General features: G+C 37.4%; 1 protein-coding gene across 3 annotated transcripts in view; it reads right to left on the bottom strand.

The window, feature by feature from the left end:
- Positions 1-23,320, bottom strand: part of slc66a2 (solute carrier family 66 member 2) — a 46,158-nt gene extending 22,838 nt beyond the window's left edge. Inside the window, exons 1-5 of one of the 3 annotated variants that reach the window (XM_007253057.4) lie at positions 23,122-23,320; positions 22,817-22,874; positions 21,626-21,890; positions 20,532-20,665; positions 16,975-17,025 (exon numbers count right to left, since the gene is read on the bottom strand). In XM_007253057.4, the coding sequence (XP_007253119.1) occupies positions 16,975-17,025; positions 20,532-20,665; positions 21,626-21,828 (388 nt within the window). In that variant the 5' untranslated portion in view covers positions 21,829-21,890; positions 22,817-22,874; positions 23,122-23,320. The remainder of the gene's footprint in view (positions 1-16,974; positions 17,026-20,531; positions 20,666-21,625; positions 21,891-22,816; positions 22,875-23,121) is intronic. The other 2 variants (XM_049476195.1, XM_007253058.4) reach the window with 2 other exon arrangements.
- Between the last annotated feature and the right edge of the window lie 299 nt (positions 23,321-23,619).

Genomic DNA, 23,619 nt, shown 5'->3' with positions numbered 1-23,619 from the left:
CAATGCTAGTGATAGGGGCATAGAATTACTATGCATAGAGTCTGTAAACATATGCTAATGTACTTACAGTATAAAGAAAAAAATCACTTTGGAATTTCATAGTTTTTTTTTTTTTTTACATATTTTTGCCTCTTTTCGAACTGCTAAGTAAAGTAGCATCACAGCACACTTGGAGAAAAGCGCCTCGGTTCTGATATATTAGCTCACAAAAAAAAAATTAGCTACTGCATCTACCTCATCTGATTTCATTTGATACATATATATTGCTGCACTAAAAGGTAGTAATTCTCATTTGTGAAAGTTGGGTTAAATGTCACTTTGAAATAAAGTTGGAAAAAGTAAGCAATGATATTATTTTGTCGTATTTTTCGAAGAATAACTGAAAGCATCCTTAAATGTGGTATATCATGATATATATCTTTATCGTGATATAAAAAATTTCATATCGTGATAAATGAATTGTCCCATATTGCCCAGCACTACCTAGGAGTGATGAGGTCAAAAAGTGCCATCTAACCACTTAGAGAGAGCAAGGCCAATTGTGCCCCTCAGCTGATGGCAAGCTACATGACCGGGATTGGAACCAGCGGTTTCTCAATCATAGTGGCAGCGCTTTAGAGGGAGGAGGTCTTTAAGCTGGGTATTAAACTGAGTGCAGTAGCTGTTTTATTCTGTTTGCCTTGCAATTATACACATGCCATTCAGTGTTTACATTCTAATTTCTGTAAATGCTGATGCAACATGATGCCATAGACTTCATCATCACAAGAAAACTAAATCAAAGTACCAGTATGTTTATTGCCTAGTGTCTAAGGATTTCAACCACTTTCAAACATGCTTTTCTCTTTTATTGCCCCTTCCTACATCCAGTCAGTTTGGGGACTGCAGAACCAGAGAAAATAGGACACCGGATCTGTTGTATGCTAATATTAAAGATGCAATTAACTCTGCAGCCTATTCCCCACAGGGACCTTCAGACCACAATTTGGTTCGCTTCTCTACTCTGTACAAACTCCTAGTTCAGAAACTGCCAGTGTCCACAAGGCGAGAAATGAGGTGCTCACTGAGAGCATGCTTTGAAGCTACACAATCACAGCGCTATTACATCTTGCATCACAGGTTACATAAACTTCTGTGTTGACTCTGCTTTGCCCTCAAAGACTGAGCAATGCTTCCCCAATAACAAACCATGGGTACTAGTGAAGTCTCAAGATTGGTAATGAGGAGTAGAAAGAGGATTCAGAAAGTCAAGCTAAAGACTTGGCTAGAGCAGAAGATTACATGTGATGCCTGGAGAGGCCTGAATTACAGAACAGGCCAAAAGTTTGGACACACCTACCTTCTCATTCAGTGCGTTTTCTTTATTTTCATGACTATTTACATTGTAGATTCTCACTGAAGGCATCAAAACTGTGAAGGAACACATGTGGAGTTTTATGTACTTAACAAAAAATGACCTGACCTCCATGGTCACCGGACCTGAACCCAATTCAGATGGTTTGGGGTGAGCTGGAGCACAGAGTGAAGAAGGCAAAGGGGCCAACAAGTGCTAAAAACCTCTGGGAACTCCTTCAAGACTGTTGGAAAACCATTTCAGGTAACCACCTCTTGAAGCTCATTGAGAAAATGCGAAGAGTGTGCAAAGCAGTAATCAGAGCAAAGGGTGGCTATTTTGAAGAAACTAGAATATAATTAGTTTTTTTTAAGTAATTACACCTTTTTTTTGTTAAGTATAAAACTCCACATGTGTTCATTCATAGTTTTGATGCCTTCAGTGAGAATCTACAATGTAAATAGTCATGAAAATAAAGAAACGCATTGAAAAAGTACATCACTGCCTTCAACCAATGCAGACCAAGCAACAGCACAAAGTTATTATCGTTGATGAAAACAACGAAATAACGAGAACTGAAAGTGGAAAAAAGAATTGTTAACTAAAACTAATAGAAACAGTAATTAAAAGAAAAAAATGGTTAGGGCTGCAACAATAAGTCGATATAATCGACAATGTCACATAAATAAATTTGTCAACTACAAATTTTCTTGACGACTTACCGTTACTTTGTAACAGTACAGTACATTACTCAAAGAGCTGGTGACAGAAGTGCAATGGGAGAAGGGTCAGTCAACTTAGTCTGTGTTTCTAAAAGTGACAAAACATGATGGACTGCATATTTATTCACTAAATATCAGTAATTCCCATGTTTACACAACATCTAGACATTTAAATGCCTTTTAAATCTCATGTTCAGCTGTTTCTACCATTGTTTTTTAGAGATATAGAACATGCCAGAAATAATCATTGACTAAGCTAAAAAAAAATAATCTTTAGATTAGTCAACTACCAAAATAGTAATTAGCTACAGCCCTAAACACGGCAACTAACTGGAACGGTGTTGAGTGTTTATAAAAGCATTCGTTTATAAACTAAAACAAACTGCAATTACAGATAGAATACCCTTCGTTTTCGTGTTTGTTCATTTATTTGTAAGTGCTGTTTCCACTCAAGGTTTCACAGCGAATGAAAACGCACAGCACCTCTCGGTCCATGATGTTACTTCTTGTTTACAGAGCTTGTGCTAGCTCCTAAATAACAACAGAAAACACTGAGAAAGCTGCAGAAAATTCTGTATGGGATTAGAATATGAGTACGGGGGAGATAAAAGCACGTCCTGTAGTGAAAAAGATGATACAGTATGTGGAATAAACTCCACAGAGCTATAAGTACATTTGAGAAGCAGCATAAGAGCGCTAACTGTGGGTACCTTTACCAGCCTGACTCACACACCAAGCGAAGGATGAACTGATAATGTGTCTCCCTCTCATTTTTTGATTGTCTGATTGTTATATATGTGAGGTACAGTAGAGTTTGTTCTGCACTGATATGGTAAAATGATGTATCTGTATCTAGTGCTGGTTGTCCATTTCCTACTTTATTTCTGAATTGATAATTTGGTAAAAATGAGTGAAACCTGTAGAGTTTTTTGAGTTTCTTTTATGTCTTTTACGAGTTTGTTTATGTGTTTTTTAGATTGAGCTCTCTGATGTGATGTGTGTTTTATGTTCACGTGTGTTCTATTGGCTATTATAAGCAGCATTACATATATTTGGCACTTAAGGCAGTTTGCTTGTGGACTGTTGGTTGTTTCGCAGTAACTGAATGTATTTTTTTAAACTGGTTTCTTTTGGTGAGTTTTATTACATAACACCTTTTTGAATCCTTCACCTGCACAAATAACCCAAAGTATATTCAACTTTATACTAGAATGAATAAAAACTCACTAAAATTACTACTAAAGCACTGATAAAAACTAAAACTAATAAAAACTAGCAAACTCACTCTAAAAACCAATTAAAACTAACTGAATTTGAGGACTATTACAACCTTGCAACAGTGAATAAGCCAACAATAAAAACAGTCCTTTTTTTCTTTTCGGTGGCTCCACTTCTGCTCCATTATCCTTTTTTCTCTGTCCCTGTCTCCTCTGCTGCTCATCACCTCCATACACCATCAGGGACCTCTCACGGTCCCTGCCTTCTCCACCTCAAACATTAACATTTTTGCCCACATGCAGCCACTAACTGTCACAAACAATACCCTTTATTATTCTTGAACAGAGCAGCAACTTTCTCTGCTGACTAGGTGAAGAAGAAACGGAGAAAACTCAAACAGTGCAAAGCAGCAGGACCAGATGGTGTTGAATCTAAAGTACTGAAACTGTGCTCTGAGCAGCTGTGCGAAATCCTTCAGCACATCCCAGTTAGGTGGAAACTTAGTGTGTCCCCTTTTACTCCGGTCCCCAAGAAAACGCAACTGATCACACTGAAGGCCTATCGACCCGTCACTCTGGTGACCTCATTATGGCATGGCAGTGGCTTGTACTGACTCCACTGGGATCACTCATTAGACCAGCTCTTGACCTGAGGTCGGTGTCTGTGGTGGTGGTAAATTGTGCAGTCAGTTAATAAACTGAATGCCTGAGGGAGGAGTTTGGAAACCCTTGCGTTAACCTTCTACTGCATGCCCAATGCAGTTCTAGGACATTTAACCTGGTCGCATCTACAGTATTTTTAAAGTAGGTTGGCCACATGTAGTTTAATGCTAGTTTGTCTGTCCACTTCAGACTATCAAGTGTTTATAACATAAACCCCAACAAAAAAAAATTGTTAACTGAAACTAATAGAAACGGTAATTATTAGAAAAAAAATGGTTAGGGCTGCAACGATAAGTCGATATAATCGACAATGTCAAATAAATAAATTTGTCGACTACAAATTTATTTGGCGACTAATCGTTACTTTGTAACAGTACCGCATTACACAAAGAGCTGGTGACAGAAGTGCAATGGGAGATGGGTCACTTAACGTCTAGTCAAAAAGTGCCCAAACACAGCAGATTACACATTTATTTACTAAATATCAGTAATTTCCACGTTTAAACAACATCTAGACATTTAAATGTCTTTTAAATCTCATGTTCAGCTGTTTCTATCATCGTTTTTTGAGATAGAGGACATGCCAGAAATAATCGTTGACCACCTTAGACTGTCAACTGTTTATAACATAAGAAGCCATGAAAGTCCAGCATCGTTTGGTGGCGTCTTGCAATCAGTAACCACTATCCCTGTAGCTTTTTAGCCACCTGGTATCTCTTTCTTTGCCAGGAAACTGCAGTGGCCTGGGATCCAGCAAAAAAACTACGCCATAGTTCAGAGCTTTGAGTTGGTATGCCTTGTAGTATGGCAATTTCAGTGCTACAGGAAATGCCATGGCTGGTGCAGGGAGCTGAATCCAAAATGTCATGGACAATGGATTATTTGACTGGTCAACCATGTATTTTGTGGCTACAGGACTGTGTATCAGTGCATTTTCACACATGTAGTTTGTTTCTCTTGGTTTAACATTGGGTTAGGATTTTTCCTTTCAGTTTGGTTTGTTTTCACATATGCACTTAAACACTTAAATACACCAAAATGCACCCCAACAAACCACACAAGCACATTGTTTTAGGGCTGCACGATATTGAAAAAAATTTACATTTCTTTTTTCGACGATATATATTGAGCTATTAAACAATGCAGGGCCCATGACGTCGCCTAGAGACTAATCAATACATAAGCACTCAAAACCCAAGGGAAAACTGCAAAACAACAGTAATCGGCCCTTTAATAGGGCATTTAAATGGCTTTTTAAAGAAAAATAAGAGCTTTTTCTGGGATTAAAACATGAATTCAGCTGTACCTGTAAATTTCTGTGCAAAACTGTGCTGGACTGAGGTGCACAGCTTTTGACACATGCGTTTACAAGCATGTGGCCATCCATGTGGATGGAGACCATGCGATTACCTCATGTTTACTCCTGCCCGTTCTGCAATGTGACTACATTGTTTCCTCGGAGTGCTGAGAGCTGTCTAGTGTGGGAGCTAAACCGTAAATACAGCAAAAAGGCCCTGTATTCCAGATGACCCCTTATATTTGTGCTGTGCAATGCTGCTTTCACTCTGAACTTGGGAAAATACAATCCTGCACTTTCAAACATTGTTTTTAATGTGATGTGCATTGCAGATATCCACATAGTCGTGGTGGTCAATGTTGTAAAAGAGTTGTGTGAACGTGAGCAGCGAGCACTGCATATACAGCGACCATAGTAAAAACAGACTAGCATGGAGCAACAGCAAAGACAGCATTTGCTGAGTAATAATTCAGATTAAACTGCACCTGAACAGCTGCTTAGCTCAAACATGAGGAGCATATTTGACAGTTGGTTTTGGTTGAGGTTGGATCACTTTCTCACCACACACTAAACGCTCCAGAGTTCATTTGGAAACCAGAATGAGACCACCTTCTCTTGCAGGTTCCAGTGCTGTTGTTTTAGTCTACTCCAGACTGTGTTTACTGTTTTCTAAGGGTGCAAATTAACAGCTTGAGTCCAATGTAACCGGACCAAACAGTGCTGGTGTAAAAAAAAAACATCCTTAGACATAGCTACAACTAGAACTGGACCCTCCCAAGAGACTGTAATAGAGTCAGGATGACAGGAGGACAAATAAAGAAAGTTGGTGGAGAGTTTTGTTAATTTGTTGTCAATGAAACAAACTGCAACTTTCCTCAAGCATCATCTCACTGTTCTCACAGGGTTGTAACACCTACGCAGTGCACAAAAAGACAAGAGCTGGTTGTGCTTTCAGTGTGTACATGTCTATGGACATTCTACCTGTCTGTTGTGGCAAGTGTGTGCTTGAAACTGTCTAAACAAACTAACAAAGAAAACCAGCTCTGTTATAAGTGTTACAATGGAATGTTTGGAGGTTTTGGCTAAACAAAGGACACTCACTAAACAGAAGATCATCATGAAAAACACCACACATTTCCTGCATTACACAGTAGAAAAACAGAAAATCACATTTAGTTTACCTAAAGTATGTATAGAGGTTACTGTATGTTTTTACATTTTACAGTTCTGTGCAAACATTAGCACAGTTAGCTTGTTTCTGTGGTCTAAAATCAGCTAGCGGAGTGTTTTCTCCTTGGTATGGTTTGGTTTCACACAAGGAAAACTGTAACAAGTGCAACAAAATGCATCGCAACAAACCATGTGCGTATATTCTGTGCAATTATTGGTCAGAACTGTCTGGGGCGTGAACAAGAAAGTAAATACAAGAAGAAGCTCCTGTAATCTGGACTAGTATGGACTGTATTCCAGTGCATATTAATTAGCATAAAGTTAATAGCTGTAGTAATTCTGTGAGTAATAAATCAGGTTTAACTGCACCTAAACAGCTGTTTAATTCAAGCACACAAGCTATATTTGATAGTTGGGTCAGATCATGGTTTCAGATCAAGTTCTCTGCACCAGAGTGCTATTGTTGATTTTATACCTGCCAAAACACAAACTTCAACAAGGGTGCAAACAAACTAGAGTCTATTTTAACTGGACCAAATAGTGCTGGGGTGAAAATTCGGATGAGAGAAAAAAAAAAAAAAAAGACCTGCAGTGTGCACGTTTATGTAACACTACTGTAATGCCGGGGGAAAATACTTCTATTCTGTTCTGTGCCTTCAATTGTCATTCATGCAACAATCCATGTGGAAAGTATTTTCATGTGCCTGCACTTTGTAGCCGCAGAGCCAGTGCTGTGAGCATATCTTGTGAATTAATTTTAACACGAGTATTTTTAGCAGCTTAATTATTTAGATTTAGATTAAGAAAATATGTGCCTTACATAAACCTTGAGACATGAGCAATTTGATATAATTAAAAACGATATTAGGGCTAATAGGCTTATATATTTTTTTACAACAGCGTAAAAATTCAAAGGCTAAATCACACCGTAGCAGACTTCAGTGCATTACATTTAGAGAGGGGAAACTACAGTTTAAAGCAGTGTGTGTGTGTGTGTGTGTGTGTCTGTGTGGGTGAGAGCGAGATCAAAGTGGCAGTTGTGCGTGACATACCCCACTGTGCTCCAGAGCCACTCTGCACTCTTTCACCCTGCAGTACTCCTGCTCTCTTTTTATACCTCCTTCTGCCACTGTCAGCAGGGCAGTGTGGGGAAAAAGGCAGGCATGGCTTTTAAACAGCTACCCCACTAAGCCCGTCTTGTCAATCAGCACACACATACACACACCTACATACACACACACACTAACACACTTGAGGTCCACATGCGCATGAAAAGAAACTCAGTTTTTCAATTTAAATTCAGAGAAAGGCCGTATTTAAATTGGTAGATATTAGCGAAAAGTACTAGTAATCTGTAAAACTAATAGTATTATATAAAATGTGACTGTAATTTTCTCTATAAAATGTTATATAGCAGTGCTGTATATGCCTATATTAATGATCTACACTTTCTGCTGTGGATAAGAAGGAATAAGGTAATCATGTAATAGCCTATGTAGTGAGCTTAGAGGGGAGTGAGTCTGGGATGCCAAAATTCACTGCTGAAAATTCTTGAGGTGTTGTGGGTCTAATTTAGTGAAACACTGATGAAGGGGGGTGCCTACCTAATAACCCCTGTGAAGAGCTTGTGGCATAGTGGATGATTAGTGTATTTGTAATGGGAAGGTTAGGTGTTTTTTTTTTTTTTTTGTGTCAAATGTTGCTGATCGGATCATACATGGCCACACAGACCTAGCTATTAGAAGAATGGTCTTCATGTCTGAGTTAACCCTTTGATGTGCAACATATGCACACCCCCTTTTTAATGTGCAACATGGGTCAAAAAATTGGTTTCTATGATACATCTTAGCAATAAATTAATTCAGTCATTCAGAATTTAAAGTATTCCTGAATTCACTCGTTTTTGATCATCATGCATCCATATTTAATGTTTACCATACCTACTTTTTGAATAAAAGCCCTTTTCGTATCACTACCCCTTTATTTATAATATATAATATATATATAATATATAATAAAATATAATTACTTATTGGTAAGATATATTATAGAAACACTCAGCCATACATGAAGTTCCATAGAAAATGAATGCAGGTCTTTTTTGACCCATGTTGTGCATTAGAGGGGTAGTGATAGAAAGAGCTTTTGTTCAAAAGGTTAAAAAGGAAAAATAAAATAAAGATGCACTATGATTAAAAACAAGTTAATTAAGGAATACCTTGAATACAGAAATATTTAATTAATTTATTGAAAAAATATAGAAAATTTAAACTCAACCGGGTCATTTTTGACCCATGCACATCAAAGGGTTAAATGTTCCTAAACAGATCATAAATGGTCACGACAACCTAACTGTTAGTTGGAGGAGTTTACCAAAGTCATGTAAAATAAATATAAATAATAGTAAGTGAGTAGGAGACTTGCGTATAGGAAGGGAAGGGAATGGGCTCTATATGTAACCCCAGATGTTGGGTGCAGGATTTTTCATCTTCCTGCATTATGTCACTTCTAAGTGCTCCAATCGAGCCCTTTGTGAAAAGTGTTTGCCCTCCATATACTAACTGTGTTTAATCACACCTTTAAAAGCTGACTTCAATTTCACTACTTATCACAACCAGGCCTGTTTACTGCCAGACCTGTAGAATCAAGAAATCACTTAAATAGATCCTGTCTGACAAAATGAAGCAGCTAAAAGATCTCAAAAATCAATACATTATGTCTCAATCTGAAGAAATTCAAATTCAGTTTGGAAAAGGTTACAGTCATTTCTGAAGCTTTGGGACTTCAGTGGACCACAGTGGAGCTATTATTCACAAATGGAGAAAACATGAAACACTGCTGAACCTTCTCAGGAGTGACTAACCCACTGAAATTACTCCAAAAGGGCATGAACAACTCATCCAGGAGGTCACAAATTAACCCAGAACAACATTTAAAGAACTGCAGGTCTCACTTGCATCAGTTAAGGTCAGTTTTAATGATTCATTGATAAGTAAGAGGCTGGTTGGAAAATGGTCTCCATAGGAGAGTTCTAAGACAAGAAAACACTGCTAAACAACAAAAAGAACACAACTGCCCATCTCACATTTACCAAAAAAACATCTTGATGATCTCCAGGACTTTGGATAAAAATTATTTAGATGATGTGACAAAAATTGAACTTCTTGGAAAGTGTGTCCTGTTATATATATATATATATATATATATATATATATATATATATATATATATATATATATATATATATATATATTAGAGGTGTGCCAAAAAATCGATTCACATAAGAATCTTGATTCTCATTTACTACGATTCAGAATCGATTTAAAATGTCCCAAAATCGATTCTGAGGGGCGGGTTTTGGACTGATTTTGGGCTGGGTATTTTTGTTGGACCTGGCAACCCGCTTGTCCCTTCAAACCGAGGTCTTCCAGACCCACACAGAGCGTAGTAGGTGTTTGAGAATCACCGGTAAGATGGCAGAACAAGCACTATATTACCTTAGATTAACGTGTAGTTTTAATGTTTTATGGCAGAATGCTTCATAACAAGCATAAAAAAGATCGCTAGTAGTTAGTTTCAGTAACTGTTAGCTAGCTAACAAGCTAACTTTCCAGTTCCACCTTAAATAACGCTACAGGTGGCTGCGGGCTGCAGCATTTAAGGCGGAACGGAAAAATAACAATAAGCTAATCAGAGCTCATTTCAGCTCCTCATCACAGAGGAATTAAGGAATGGACAATATGAATTAATTTCTCCACCTCCTGCCCCCTTTCTGAAGAAATACAACGACCTTAAATTAACTAGTTAATCAGCAGCTGCTCCTGAACTTTAGCGCTCCACTGCTATCATCACATCAGCCCAGCAGCGTCACCTACACACCACCGCTAGTAGCCTGGTAATAAAGCAGTGTTATTTATTATTTATTTATTGTTCATTAACGTCATTGTGATATCCCAGTGATTCCTCTGTCACTGAGGACCCACATTCCTGCACATTTTATTGTTTTTGTAACACATTACTTGCTCCAGGACCAGTGTATATTATGGAGGGTTTTTTTTTCAATAAGATTCATAAGCCAGAAGCAGAAATTTTTATAATTCAAATCGTTTTGAATCAAAAATCGATTTTGAATCGAATCGTGGCCCCCAAAATCGGAATCGAATCGAATCGTGAGATAGTAATCGATTCCCACCCCTAATATATATATATATATATATATATATATATATGAAACTAACACCATTTTAGAAAAAGGACATCATACTGAATGTAAAACATGGTGGTGGTAGTGTGATGGTCTGGGCCTGCTTTGCTGCTTCAGAACCTAAAAGACTTGCTGTAATTGATGGAACCAGGAATTCTGCTGTTTACCAGACAATCCTGAAGGAGAATGTCCGGCCATCTGTTTGTGACCTCAAGCTCAGACGTACTTGGGTTCTGCAGCAGGACAATGATTCAAAGCAGACAAACAAGTCCACCTATGAATGGCTTAAAAAACTAAATGAAGGTTTTGAAGTGGCCTAGTCAAAGTCTGATTGAGATTCTGTGACATGATCTTAAACAACCAGTTTATGCTTGAAAACCCTCCAATGTGTCTGAATTAAAACAATTCTGTATGGATATGTGGGACAAAATTTCTCCACAGAGTGCTGAAAGACTCGTTACCAGTTATTGGTAAAGCTTGATAGCAGTTGTTGCTGGCAAGGGTGGCACAACCAAGTTATTCGGTTTAGGGGGCAAACACTTTTACTCACAGGTTTAGACTGGTTGGGATATTTTTTGTTTTACCTTTAATAAAAAAAAATATTATTTTTTATATTTACTCAGGTTATATTTGTCTGATATTAAAGTTTGTTTGATAATCAGAAAAATATCAGTATGGTAAAAAAACAAGAACTGTGTAGGGGGGCAAATACTTTCTCATGCCACTATACTAAATACAGCTTATCGCTGTGAGATGGATGTTACAAGAGATTTTGAGATTGCAAATAAATTCTGATTACACAACACATATTAGCAAATTTGTGCCTTTATCACAAAATAATGAGCAATACAAGCACTGCGACACACTCAAACCACATTCAGACAGAAGAAACTAATACAATAGTCAGAAAAAGTGCTACAGTGCCATCTGCTGTACATCCACAGTGTGATCAACCTCATTTTCACCGCAAAACAACGCAGAAGTAGCCACCCCTTCAGACTGGGACTTGGTAGAACCAACTTTTGCTGCAATAACAGCTTTTGATCTTTTAGGATAAGAGTCTAAAAAAAAAAAAAAAAAAAAAAAAAAAGGATAAGAGTCTACCAGCTCTGCACAACGTGTAGGAGGGATTTTCACCCATTTCTCATTGTATGTTTGGCTCTTCAGGATGTTTAAAATTAGTGGACCACAATTTTCACAGAGTGCTGTGGATTCTCAAACTGACAGAGATCTGAACTCTGACTCTGGTCATTGTAGAACACGCACCTTTTTTGTTGCTCAACTACTACCATGTTGCTTTGACAACTAAAACGTGAAGTTTCTCCCAAGCATTAATGTTTTATCAGTCTGAAGCAGGTTGTCTCGCAGTATCTCCCTGTATTTCACACTGTCCTGACATCCTTCAATTTTAACAAGATGGGCGAAGCACACTGAGAAACAAAAGCATCCTCACATTATGATGCTGCCACAACCATGCTTCCCTACTGGGATTGTGCTTGTTAAGAGAATGTGTTTTTGCCACACCTAGCAGGCTGAATTATGTTTAGAGAGCTCCAATCTAATTTTGCACATTTTATCTAGGCCACTCTGGGCCTGTTTAGAACTTGCATTAAACAATATTTTGTATCTGGATATAAAATAGCACCCCTGAAAATTTTCATGATTTTTCCTTTGTAAATCACTGGTTGTTTGGATCTGCAATTTTGGTTAAATATATCAAAATAGCAGACGAACACTGTGATATTTGAGTTACAGGAAGTTTATAGGATTTACAGAAAGTGTGCCATAATTCTTTAAACTAAATTAGATAGGTGCATACATGTTACTTTCTGCAAATCCTATAAAGTTTATTTCACTTCTTAAATCACTGTGTTACGGAGCCCCTGAAGTGACATTTCTGTGCGTTTTTATATTAAGTGGTGAGCACCATATATTAAGTGGTGAGCACCGCATATTAAGTGGTGAGCACCACCTACTAAGTGTATTGGGTTTACTCCAAAAAATACCACAATGGCGATTTTTAGATCAGACACTTTAGGCGTTTCTTAATCTGCGTTTTTGTCTATACTTGTGTTCTTGTGGAAATGTCATCAGTCGCAGCCCAAGTACTGTTCCATTTAGAAGATTGCAGTTAGCCAAGTACACTACAAAGTGAGTTGTGAGGACTTCTTACAGTCCAATATCCCACAATGCACCTTGCATACCTGTATGTTATATGTTTAAAAAACTGTACTGCTATAGTTTGAAGTTTTTTAAGCGAGAATGGAGGGGTTTAGACTTTAGATGTGTTTTTTTCTTAAGGAACAGTATATGTAATAAAATAAAAAAAAATAAAAAAAAAAAGGCTTTCCGTGCCCTGAAATGGTGATGTCATCAAATACAGAGCTGTCCCAATTACAGAACAAAAGTCCTACGTCCTCTCGCCCTTGGGAGTATGCACTTATGAGTCTAAATACCAAGTAAAGGAGTCCAAACTTGTGTTCTCTGTATTGAGAAACAGCCCTATTGACTACTACCATGCTCACAGGTGCTACTAATCAGTTGCCAGTCAGGCCTGGGGGTACTAGAAGCTCAAAACAAGTGCCAATAGCAACAGCAAAGTAAGCTGTTTGGCAATGGCAGAGAAGATTTGGCAATTTGTTCATGGGCACAATCTACATATTTAGCTCTGCTGCTCATCCCAGAAACGCATTTTCCTTTTAAAAGGGAAATTAACAGGCTTTCAAGGGTATACTTTTTGTTGCGAACAAATTTCCTTGACTCATTTATTTCAGTGTTTCCTCTAACAAAGGAACAAAGGATTTTTAAGGCCCACACCCCCCACTCAGTCCCCTCCCCCGGCAGCACATATACACAAGCAGAGCCGGCAGAGAAAGCCAACAAACAGCAGATTTAATACATGTTTACACTCTACTCACACAAAATAAACAAAATAAAGCTTTCAGCACCACACTCAGTATTCATTTACTACCCTCTCTCAAACTGCCTGTTTTCCAGCAGAAAGATACAAGATAAGACACAGACACACAACGTTAGCTTAGCTAACACAGCACTTAGCTTTAACATCGGTTTGTTTACCTGAACACTAAAAGGCTTTTCTTCTCTTTGTAAATTTCTCTCACATGTGACCTGAGTAGCACTGTTAAGCTACATTTAGCACTTCCAGGGTACAATTATTATTGGAAAAGCATTGCTAACTTAATTCAGAATTAAAATCTAACCGATAAGCTAAATGTATTGAGCTTCGTTGGTTTGTATGCTGGGATAATAAAAAGGATAAATAACAAAGAGTAAGTGTTCGAAAAATATTTAAACTATAGTTTTGTAGCTTTTGTTTACTTTATAAAAGCAAGACAATTTTTTTTTTATAAAAACACATTTATAATTAATAATTACTGGATTTTTTTCAAATGTGAATGAGAGCTGTCTGAGTGATCTGATCATAATTCTTTCACTTTGCATATTGAGGGTGTCTTTCTTTTTGTAAATTTAACTCTCATGGGACTTGAGTAACACTGTAAAACAGCACGTCTGTGGTACATTTATTACTGAAAAAGCACTGCTAAAGTAAATTAATTAATTCATATTTTGAAATGTTTGTAGTTTTGTTGATGTGTTTTCTTAGAAAAGCAAGAAAAAAACACATTAAGGCTATTTAATTTACCAAAGGTAAAAAAGAGGTTTTTGGTTTCAGCCAAAACGTCTTATTTCTCTTTTTTCAAAAGTTTGAATGTTCTTTAAAGTGGATGTCCATAAGTTTTGGGATTGAGGGCCCTCTCTGGTGAGAATGGGAAATTGCACAGAGCAAGCGAAAGAATAATTTTAAACTGGGCAGGTGTGATGCGGTCTTTGGTATGTCTGATTAGATGTTGAGTGTTTAATACATATTTTTAAATTGTAGGTTTATAATTGCTCTTTCTTTAAAAAGCAAGGCCAAAAATATATTTAGGCTACAAAATGTATAAAAAAGACAACATCAATTAATGTAAACAGAAATCAGTAAACCAACAGCAATTTCTTTTTCGTGTCAAACCTTGACTGAAAAATAAGGCATGAGGCTTGTCGACACCTGTAATCAAAACTCTTTAGCCCTGTACCAAATACTCATCAAATAAGAGCTGCTCTAAGCAAATGTCTAAAGATCTAAGAAGTTCTAAGGTGCCATAGAATGCATTTCATTATTTCAAATTGTTCTCCAATATCTACACAAAGACACAAAGATGCCTTTCGCAGAGTGTACAATAGGGCCCTTTATGTTAGCATTAGACCTAGCATTAATTCTGTACACAGTCTGCCATTTTTGCTGTTGTTGCTCCATTGTTTTGTTCTTCACAAAACTTAAAGATGTGGTAAAGTTATGAATGTAAGGATGGTGCTCATAATTAGTCAAAGCTGCAACAAAACATTTTTGAACTTTGGAAATACATTTTTCCATGACACCTTTAGGAAAAGTCTGTTCAGGGGAACTGTGGAGGTCAAGATGAGACAAGAAGACCTTAACCAAACTATGCATGCAAGATGATCCAAGAATCTATCTCTATGAACTAAAGGCATTCTGCAAAGAAGAGTGGCAGAAATTACCGCTACAAAACAGAACATATTTTTAAAAGGATACTAAAAAAATGCAAGCAAATTTATTTTGCTAGATGTGGTGTTACAGAGCCTTGATTCCATCTTTGCAGAGGCCACACTGATGATGAATATGAATGATAATTGTGCTCTAGTATTTGCTGATAGATATGTTTACTACTTTTTATTTAAATAGGCACAACAATGGCATGAGTTAATGAAAATACTAGATGATGAGAATTCACAGAAGACCAACGGTCAATGGGAGTTAGATATACAGTTCAGAACAAAAGTATTTAATACACTGCCAATTATGCAAGTTTTCCCACCTACAAAGAAAGGAGAGGTTTGTCATTTTTCATTTTTATCATGGGTAAACAAAATAAATCATATTGTATGATTTATAAATTATTAATTTGCATTTTACTGCATGACCGGTATATGATCACCTACCAATCAGCAAGAATTCTGGCCTTCACAGACCTGTTAGTGTCTCTTTAAGACACATCCTATTCTGCACTCATAACCTGTAATAACTGGACCTGTTTAAACTTGTTACCTTTATAAAATTCACCTGTCCACACACTCAATTAGCCACACTCCAACCTCTCCACCATGACCAAGACCAAAGTGCTATCTAAGAACATCGGGGATAAAACTGTAGACCTGCACAAGACTGGGATGAGCTACAGGTCAATAAGCAAGCAGCTTGCTGTGAAGGCAACCACTGTTGGCACAATTATTAGAAAATGGAAGAAGCACAAGATGACTCTCAATCTTCCTTGATTTGTAGCTCCATGCAAGATCTCATCATATGGTAAGGATGATTCTGAGAAAGGTCATGAATCAGCCAAGAACTACACAGGAGAACCTGGTCACTGACCTGAAGAAAGCTGTGACCACAGTCTCAAACATTACCATTGGTAACACACTACGTCGTCATGGATTAAAATCCTGCAGGGCATGCAAGGTCCCCCTGCTCACGCCAGCACATGTTTAGGTCCGTTTGACGGCATGTAAGAAGGTCATGTGGTCAGATGAGGCAAAAAATAGAGCTTTTTTAATGAGTACAACCCAAGAAAACTGTCCAAACTGTGAAGCATGGGGGTGGAAACATCATGCAACAGGGACATGATGACTGCATCACATTGAAGTGGGCACATAAGGAAAGTAAGAGCCTCAGCAAGATGATTGAGGATGGTTCAGAGCTGGGTCTTCCAGCATGACAATGACCCAACACACACAGCTGGGGCAGCTAACAAGTGGCTCTGTAAGAAACACTTTAAGGCCCTAGAGTGGCCTAGCCAGTCTTTAGCCCTGAACCCAACAGAAAATCTTTAGAGGGACCTTAAACTCCCTGTTGCCCAGCAACAGCCCTGAATCCTGAAAGATCTGGAAAATATCTGTGTGGAGGGGTGGGCCAAAATCCATGATGCAACATGTGCAATCTTGTTCAAGCACTTCAGGAAACTTCTGACCTCTGTAATTGCACATAAATGTTCTGTTTTTCTATTGCATCAGTTTAAATGATTTCATGCAATACAATTCAAATGAATTCTTTACCATACAATGTGTTTCTAGATCTATCTTTCAATCTTTGTATCTTTGTATCCACAGTTTAAATGGTGTACCTACGATAAAAATGACAGACCTCTCCATCTTTGTAGGCAAGAAAACTCGCAAAATTTGCAGTGTATCAAATACGAATTTTCCCCACAGTATATTTAAAAAGAAAACAGAGAGAGTGATGGGAAATGATGGGTGACTAGGCATTCCACGGCAAACTGATCAGTACATACCCAGAAAGAACTTCTTAGGAACTTTGATTTCCTCGTCCTTACTGTCTGTTGCTTCAGACAAAAAGAAAGGAGAGAAAGAAAGAGAGAAGAAAATATTGTTTCCCTCCTTGCGCTCTCATGCAATCAGGGCCATAACATGAAGAAAGTGAAAGAGAATAAGAGTTATGCAGAAGAGAGTTACGTATCTCTGAAAGAGAGCTAGATATCTGAAATCTTTTCATCTTAAACATCATTTTACACAGTTGTATACAGAATTTGTTTTAGATTTGTGTAATCTAAATGCACTGCTATTCCTCAACTGCCACTCCTGTGTAAACTGAATGCTCAATTCTCAGAAATATGTTTGTAGATAAAGGTTCAGTGAAAATGTTTCTTTATATTATACATAAAGGCAGGCTTTGTCCATCTTGCCCATCCATCTTCGTAGGGCAAGTGAAATCTGCTCTGTGATCTGTGAAAAAACATTTCATGTCACATGTTGCTCTAAGCTTTTTTTTTTTAAACAGGATCACATGAAACACATCTCCAGCTTTCTCTCTCATTACTGTGCTTCTGGTTTCTGCAACTGTTTCATCACAAGGCTACTGTCCTAATGGGTCTTCTCCTAATATTAAAGGAAAAAGTTACAGCACATGTTGCTTTTTCTTTTACATTTTGATTGACTGCATTTACTGTAGCTTTAATAACTCTTCTTCAGATCATAAAATGTTGCACATGTATTATGACATCAAATGAATCTGCTATGGTCTGATCACATGCGACTTCTACTAAGGCAAATTCAACAGTAATAATTGTCTATATTCACTTTCTGTATGCCACACAGATACAGCTCTGGAAAAAATAAAAGATTACTTAAAATTTACTTAAAAATAATGTCTTTCTTTGATTTTACCAAATTGAAAACCTCGGGAATATAATTAGGAGGAAGATGGATGATCACAAGCCATCAAACCAAGCTGAACTGCTGGAATTTTTGCACCAGGAGTGAGAAGCATAAAGTTATCCAAAAGCAGTGTGTAAGACTGGTGGATGAGATATTCCACCAAATATTGATTTTTGAACTCTTAAAACTTTATGAATATGATTTTTTTTCTTTGCATTATTTTGAGGTCTGAAAGCTCTGCATCTTTTTTGTTTTATCAGCCATTTCTCATTTTCAGAGCTGTATATTGGTAATGCATGCCACAGAAACTAGTCTCAAATAAACTGATACTGTGTGTAAATGTGTTTTACAGAAACAAACAATATGTTTCCAGCTTATTGCCCAACAACTACAAAGACTCATTGTGTTAATATTTTTGTAAGTATAAATTATTACCTTTGTATGAAGTTTGAGGTCAAATTAAGCTGTTAAACTTGAAATATTTAATAATGAACAGGTATTCTTTAGATCACTAACAAAAGCAATCTGTTTGGACAAACTTTTGCTTAGACCTGTACACATATTGTATATCTGAGAATCAAGCAAGCCAAATAAATAAACCAAATATGAATACTGAACTAAATATATATACAGAATATAAAATGTAAGGCATAAACCATATATTTGGCAACCAGAATTATTCAGCCAAAAAAAAAATACATATATATATATATATATTACTGTAGTAAACAATGACTAATGACTAAGTTATTTTTTCAATTGTAGTCCGGATGCAAGAGTTTTATCACTGAGTAGAAGTGTGAAATATTTTTCACAGACGTCCCCCTGAGAAACTAATCTCGTCTGTATAGGGCTTTAGTTTTTTGTTTGTTTGTTTATAAAGCAATGCAAATACAGTACCAGTTAAAAGTTTGGACACGCCTCTTCTCATTTTATCACTGTAAATTTAATATTGAAGACATTAAAGCTATACAGGAACACATGCAAATTTATTTAAAAAAGTGTTAACATGTTTTACACTTTTGATTCTTCTAAATATCACATTTATCTTTGAGGACAGATCTGTACTCTCTTGGTACTTTAATCTCAGTGTCTTCATGAGGAAGAGTCACCTGGAATAGTTTTCTCAGCGTCTTGAAGGAGTTCCTGGAGGTGCTGAACAATAGTTGCCGATCACCTCAATCTCCATCTCAGTTGATCGGGTTCAGATCAGGGGGTTGTGGGGGACAAACACATTTTTTTTGTTTGTTTACTACGTAATTCCATATGTTATGTGTTCCTTAATTGTTTCCATGTCTTAAATATAAATCTACAATGTAGAATAAAATAAAGAAAAACACTGAATGAGAAGGTGTGTCCAAACTTTTGACTGGCACTGGTACTTAATTTATTTAGTGGTGAAAACATGGCATAATTCACAAACACCTTTTGGAAAACGTGTTCAGTATCCTGTCAAATGCTTCATTTTGTTCAGTTTTGGTCTGAAGCTGCCGCACATGAGCCTAAGGTCAACAGGCCCGACGCCAAGGCACACAAGAGCTTAAGGTCATCATGCCCATGTAGGTAAGAAGAGTATAATTGCTCCCAGTGTGAGCGTGGTGCATTAAACATGCATTCTCTGGAGAAATGGAGCACCAACAAACAATATTTTACAACATATTATCAGAAATAGGCCTTATAATAATCTTGTATCTAAATACAATCAAATCCTCACAGAAATGTTGCAACATTTAGTTTAACACCCTTTTTTCTAGAAGAAACATACTAGCTTTTGGACATACAGATTATATAACAAACAGTATCTGTAAAAATAATGGTCTGACTGCAGATTTACATTTAAATCTTATAATAATAATCAGAAAAAGACAGAAGAACATTTTAAAACAACTGCCAACATGGCAAGGTCATGCCGTCCTGGCAAGTTCAGCTCAAAGGCAGAACATACAGTTCAGTTCAGAGGTCAAATTGCAATCATTTATCTTCAGGAAGAGACTGCACATGTTTAATTAAATTTGTTAGAGACTGCTCTTGACCTGCTGGGACAGTATAACCTGGTTATGTTAGGGCTGGGTATCATTTTAATATTTTCCATACTGGTACCGATACAATCCTTTAAATTCAGTACAGATACACAAACAATACTTTTTTCGAGTCGTTTTTCTAAATTGTAACCAAAAAATAAAAATAAATTATTATTATTTTTTTTTATTCAAGATATTTATTTAATCTTATATAAGTAATCTTATTGTCTTACTGTTACTGGTACTCGAAAGTACAGAGACATTTCAGTCAGTACCTTTTTGCTATTGATTTTTGATACCCAGCCCTACTGGCAGATGTTGAAAGTGTTCTCTACTTGCAAAACGAACCATTAAACTAAGCTACTAATAATTTCAATAATTAAAAAAACGTAACTAATGAACTGTTTAAATTCCGTGAGCGAACAATGAGGCATCAGGCTTGACTGAACAAAAGCCTGCAGCCACGACAGCCCTTTGTGAAAAAGACTGGTGGGCCTTGAGCAGCTGTCAGTGTATTTGGAACAGTCAGTGATCAATCAAGCAAATCAATCAATTCTTTCCTTCTGATGCTAAAACAAGCATCCATATGCAAAGATTGAAAGATGATGAGGCCCTGTACACTCATGACGGAGTTGTGGTGTGGTGGTACATACCTGTAAATGAGCGACGCTTGGTGCTGAGTTCAGTAGCCACTCGGACACTAGTACACAGGTTGAGCATGATCAGCATGGTGGTGATCATTATGATGCTCTGCCACAGGAGTGCAGTTTCAAAGTAACGGCCAAACCTGGAGAAAACAGATAAGTGTGAAGAACAAGGCAAGAATCAGTTAGGATACACAAAAAAATCCAAACTATGCATTATATTCCTTAATTCCCTTTAGAATCAATATAGAAACTATCTACTACATTACAAATAAAAGTACAAATCAGTTACAAATGTATATTTTGTCTGGTGAATTCAAGTACAGGAGGTGCATATTGAATTCTGCCGTGATTTGGGCAGCCGTGGTTTTATGTTTTTGGATACAATCCGGGTTATCACCCGAACATCCCTTTCAGACAGCTTCCTCTTGTGTCCACAGTTAATCCTGTTGGATGTGGTTCGTCGTTCTTGGTGGTATGCTGACATTACCCTGGATACCGTGGCTCTTGATACATCACAAAGACTTGCTGTCTTGGTCACAGATGCACCAGCAAGACGTGCACCAACAATTTGTCCTCTTTTGAACTCATGTCACCTATAATGTTGTGTGCATTGCAATATTTTGAGCAAAACTGTGCTCTTACCCTGTTAATTGAACCTTTACAATCTTAATGAAGATTGGCCACCAGGCTGGTCCAATTTAGAAATGAAACCTCCCACACTAAAATGACAGGTGTTTCAGTTTCATTGTCCAACCTTGCTAAAAGATGAACCCCCAACATAAAAACCAAACAATGGGGATTCAGAAAATAGAAAGATCACATTAAACATTATGTCACATCTTGTTAACTCATTCATCATATGGAATGCCAAGTTTCCTCAACTGTAAATGCAAATTTGTTGGCTGTACAATTAGGTTTAAGAGAAAGAGAATCTCTGCTTCTTTTTTTCTGGCATCACTCATCACACAGTAGAGAGGTTTGGTGGTGTCAAATATATAAAAACAAATAAATACAACAAAAGAAAAAACCTGGGATGATGAACATAAACATATTCTATATCAATGTGCCCTCAAAAAAGCTTTTATGAAATGACAGCGTACCTAAAGAGTATTCTTAAAATGTTGGCAATAAGAAGCACAAGGCAGACATAGGTGGAGAATCCCTCAGCATTCTGAGTCCTTTGAATGTCCCTGTATTGAGGGATGTATGGTACCACACCGCCGAATACAATGGCAAGAGTAGCGATCCAGGAGACCAGAAGATTGACGACTTCCAAAAACTGATCAAAGACTTCATCTTCCATCTTTGGACAGCGACACTGTCCGGTTTTAGCTTCAGACCTTCAAAGGCAAAGTCTGCTCTCTCCTAAAATGATCAGATAAATAATGTCAATAATAACATCAACAACAACTACATCCAATACTAGGGGTAGGATTTCGGCTTATGAATATTCATACATGCAAACATATCGCCTCTGATTTGCTAACAGCACTGTGTTTTAAAATGAAGACATTTTTACACTAATAACAGTCTTTGGAATGTGATATGTTACTTTACAACACGTGTAATGGCATGGCAAGTGCAGTTCAGACACTGACCTAGTCTTACAGTCTCTGTAAAACACAAAATCCACCGGAGATCCTATGTAAACCTACTTACTCACACACAGGGGGAAAAAAATCCACAAACAGAAATCTCATTGTACTTTGCTAGTGGTGTTCCATAGACAAATTATAACCATTTGTTACTTGTTGCTCTGAATTACAGGGCATAGCACATAACACTGATAATTTGCACAAATAACACAGGAACAAACTGCCATGTTGCGTGCGGTCACGAACCAAGGTGGGCGAGGCCATAAATACTAATTCACGGGTTGATGTAGACATGAATGCTTTTACTGATCGACTCGTTTTTATGAATATTTTCTTTTACTAGCTACTGCAGACAATGGAGGTTGAGGAATAGTTTAATGTGGAGCATCATATAAAACTCAGAGAGACCTACTGTATTTAAAAAAGGAAGGACACCTTTAAGGACTGCTGCTTTAAGGATCTGTCACTTTTGGTGCATTTTGTCTGCAATCACATGCATTGCGATAAATGTGTGTATCATAGAATTATCGTCATACATTATTTTACCATACCGCCCAGCCATACAACTACTACTGCTACTACTATCATAAAAAATGTCTTACAAACATAACATGGTTTTTTTGAAGGTCTTTCAATTATTATTGTTATTATGTCCAATGACGGTTAGTGCATTCTTGGAGAGAGAGAATTACACACCTTCTGTATGACTAAAGCAATCATCCAAACATGCCAGGGGCTTGACCATATCCCATATCTGTAGAGGAACAATAAACAGACACAATACTCCAGTGATAACGTCACAGCAATCCACCTAATCCACGCTGTTACTCACTGTTAGATTCACAGATAAGACTGATAAGTCTTATAAAGTTTAATGCTGCCAATAATGTGCTACAGAAACAGATAATGCAGATTTCTAATGTTCAGTTATACAGATACAGTGGTTGTTCTCCAGCTAAGACGAGGAGAATCCCTCCCCTTCCCACCATAAACACTCTTACTGTGTAAAGATCCAGGCTCGCTGCTGATAAACTCTGATCTCTGGGGGTCCCTCCGCTCGCGGGTCTCCTCAGGAATAATATATTTATCTCTGTACAGTTTCACACAGTGCACTGCTGCTGCTGCTGATTCTCGAGACACTCAACTTCCTGCTCCTTCCATCCATCTGCAGCCGGACACAACTTCCTTCTTACGACAATCAGCGTCACAGTACACGCTGCATACAGGGGCGCGGGGGGCGGGGCTAAAGAGCGGCGTGCGTGTCAATCATTTTCCTCCGCAGCCAATCGCATCACAGATTTCTGTTGGCAGCCAATTTTGATTTAGCCAATAGCCGCCCAGAATTATTTATACTTTAATATATTTGCATTGTGCCAAAATCCATTTATTTTTTTAGTAGGCGTATATGCAGATGCGACTGAAACAGTGAGTCTATCGCGTTAAAAATGATGTTTGAGGAGGAGGGTAGTGCATTATAGGATGCTGTGCACTGCTTTTGT

The sequence above is a fragment of the Astyanax mexicanus genome, chromosome 3, assembly GCF_023375975.1.
Source record: "Astyanax mexicanus isolate ESR-SI-001 chromosome 3, AstMex3_surface, whole genome shotgun sequence".
NCBI classification, from domain to species: domain Eukaryota; kingdom Metazoa; phylum Chordata; class Actinopteri; order Characiformes; family Acestrorhamphidae; genus Astyanax; species Astyanax mexicanus.
This window is presented reverse-complemented; position numbering and strand designations above follow the sequence as displayed.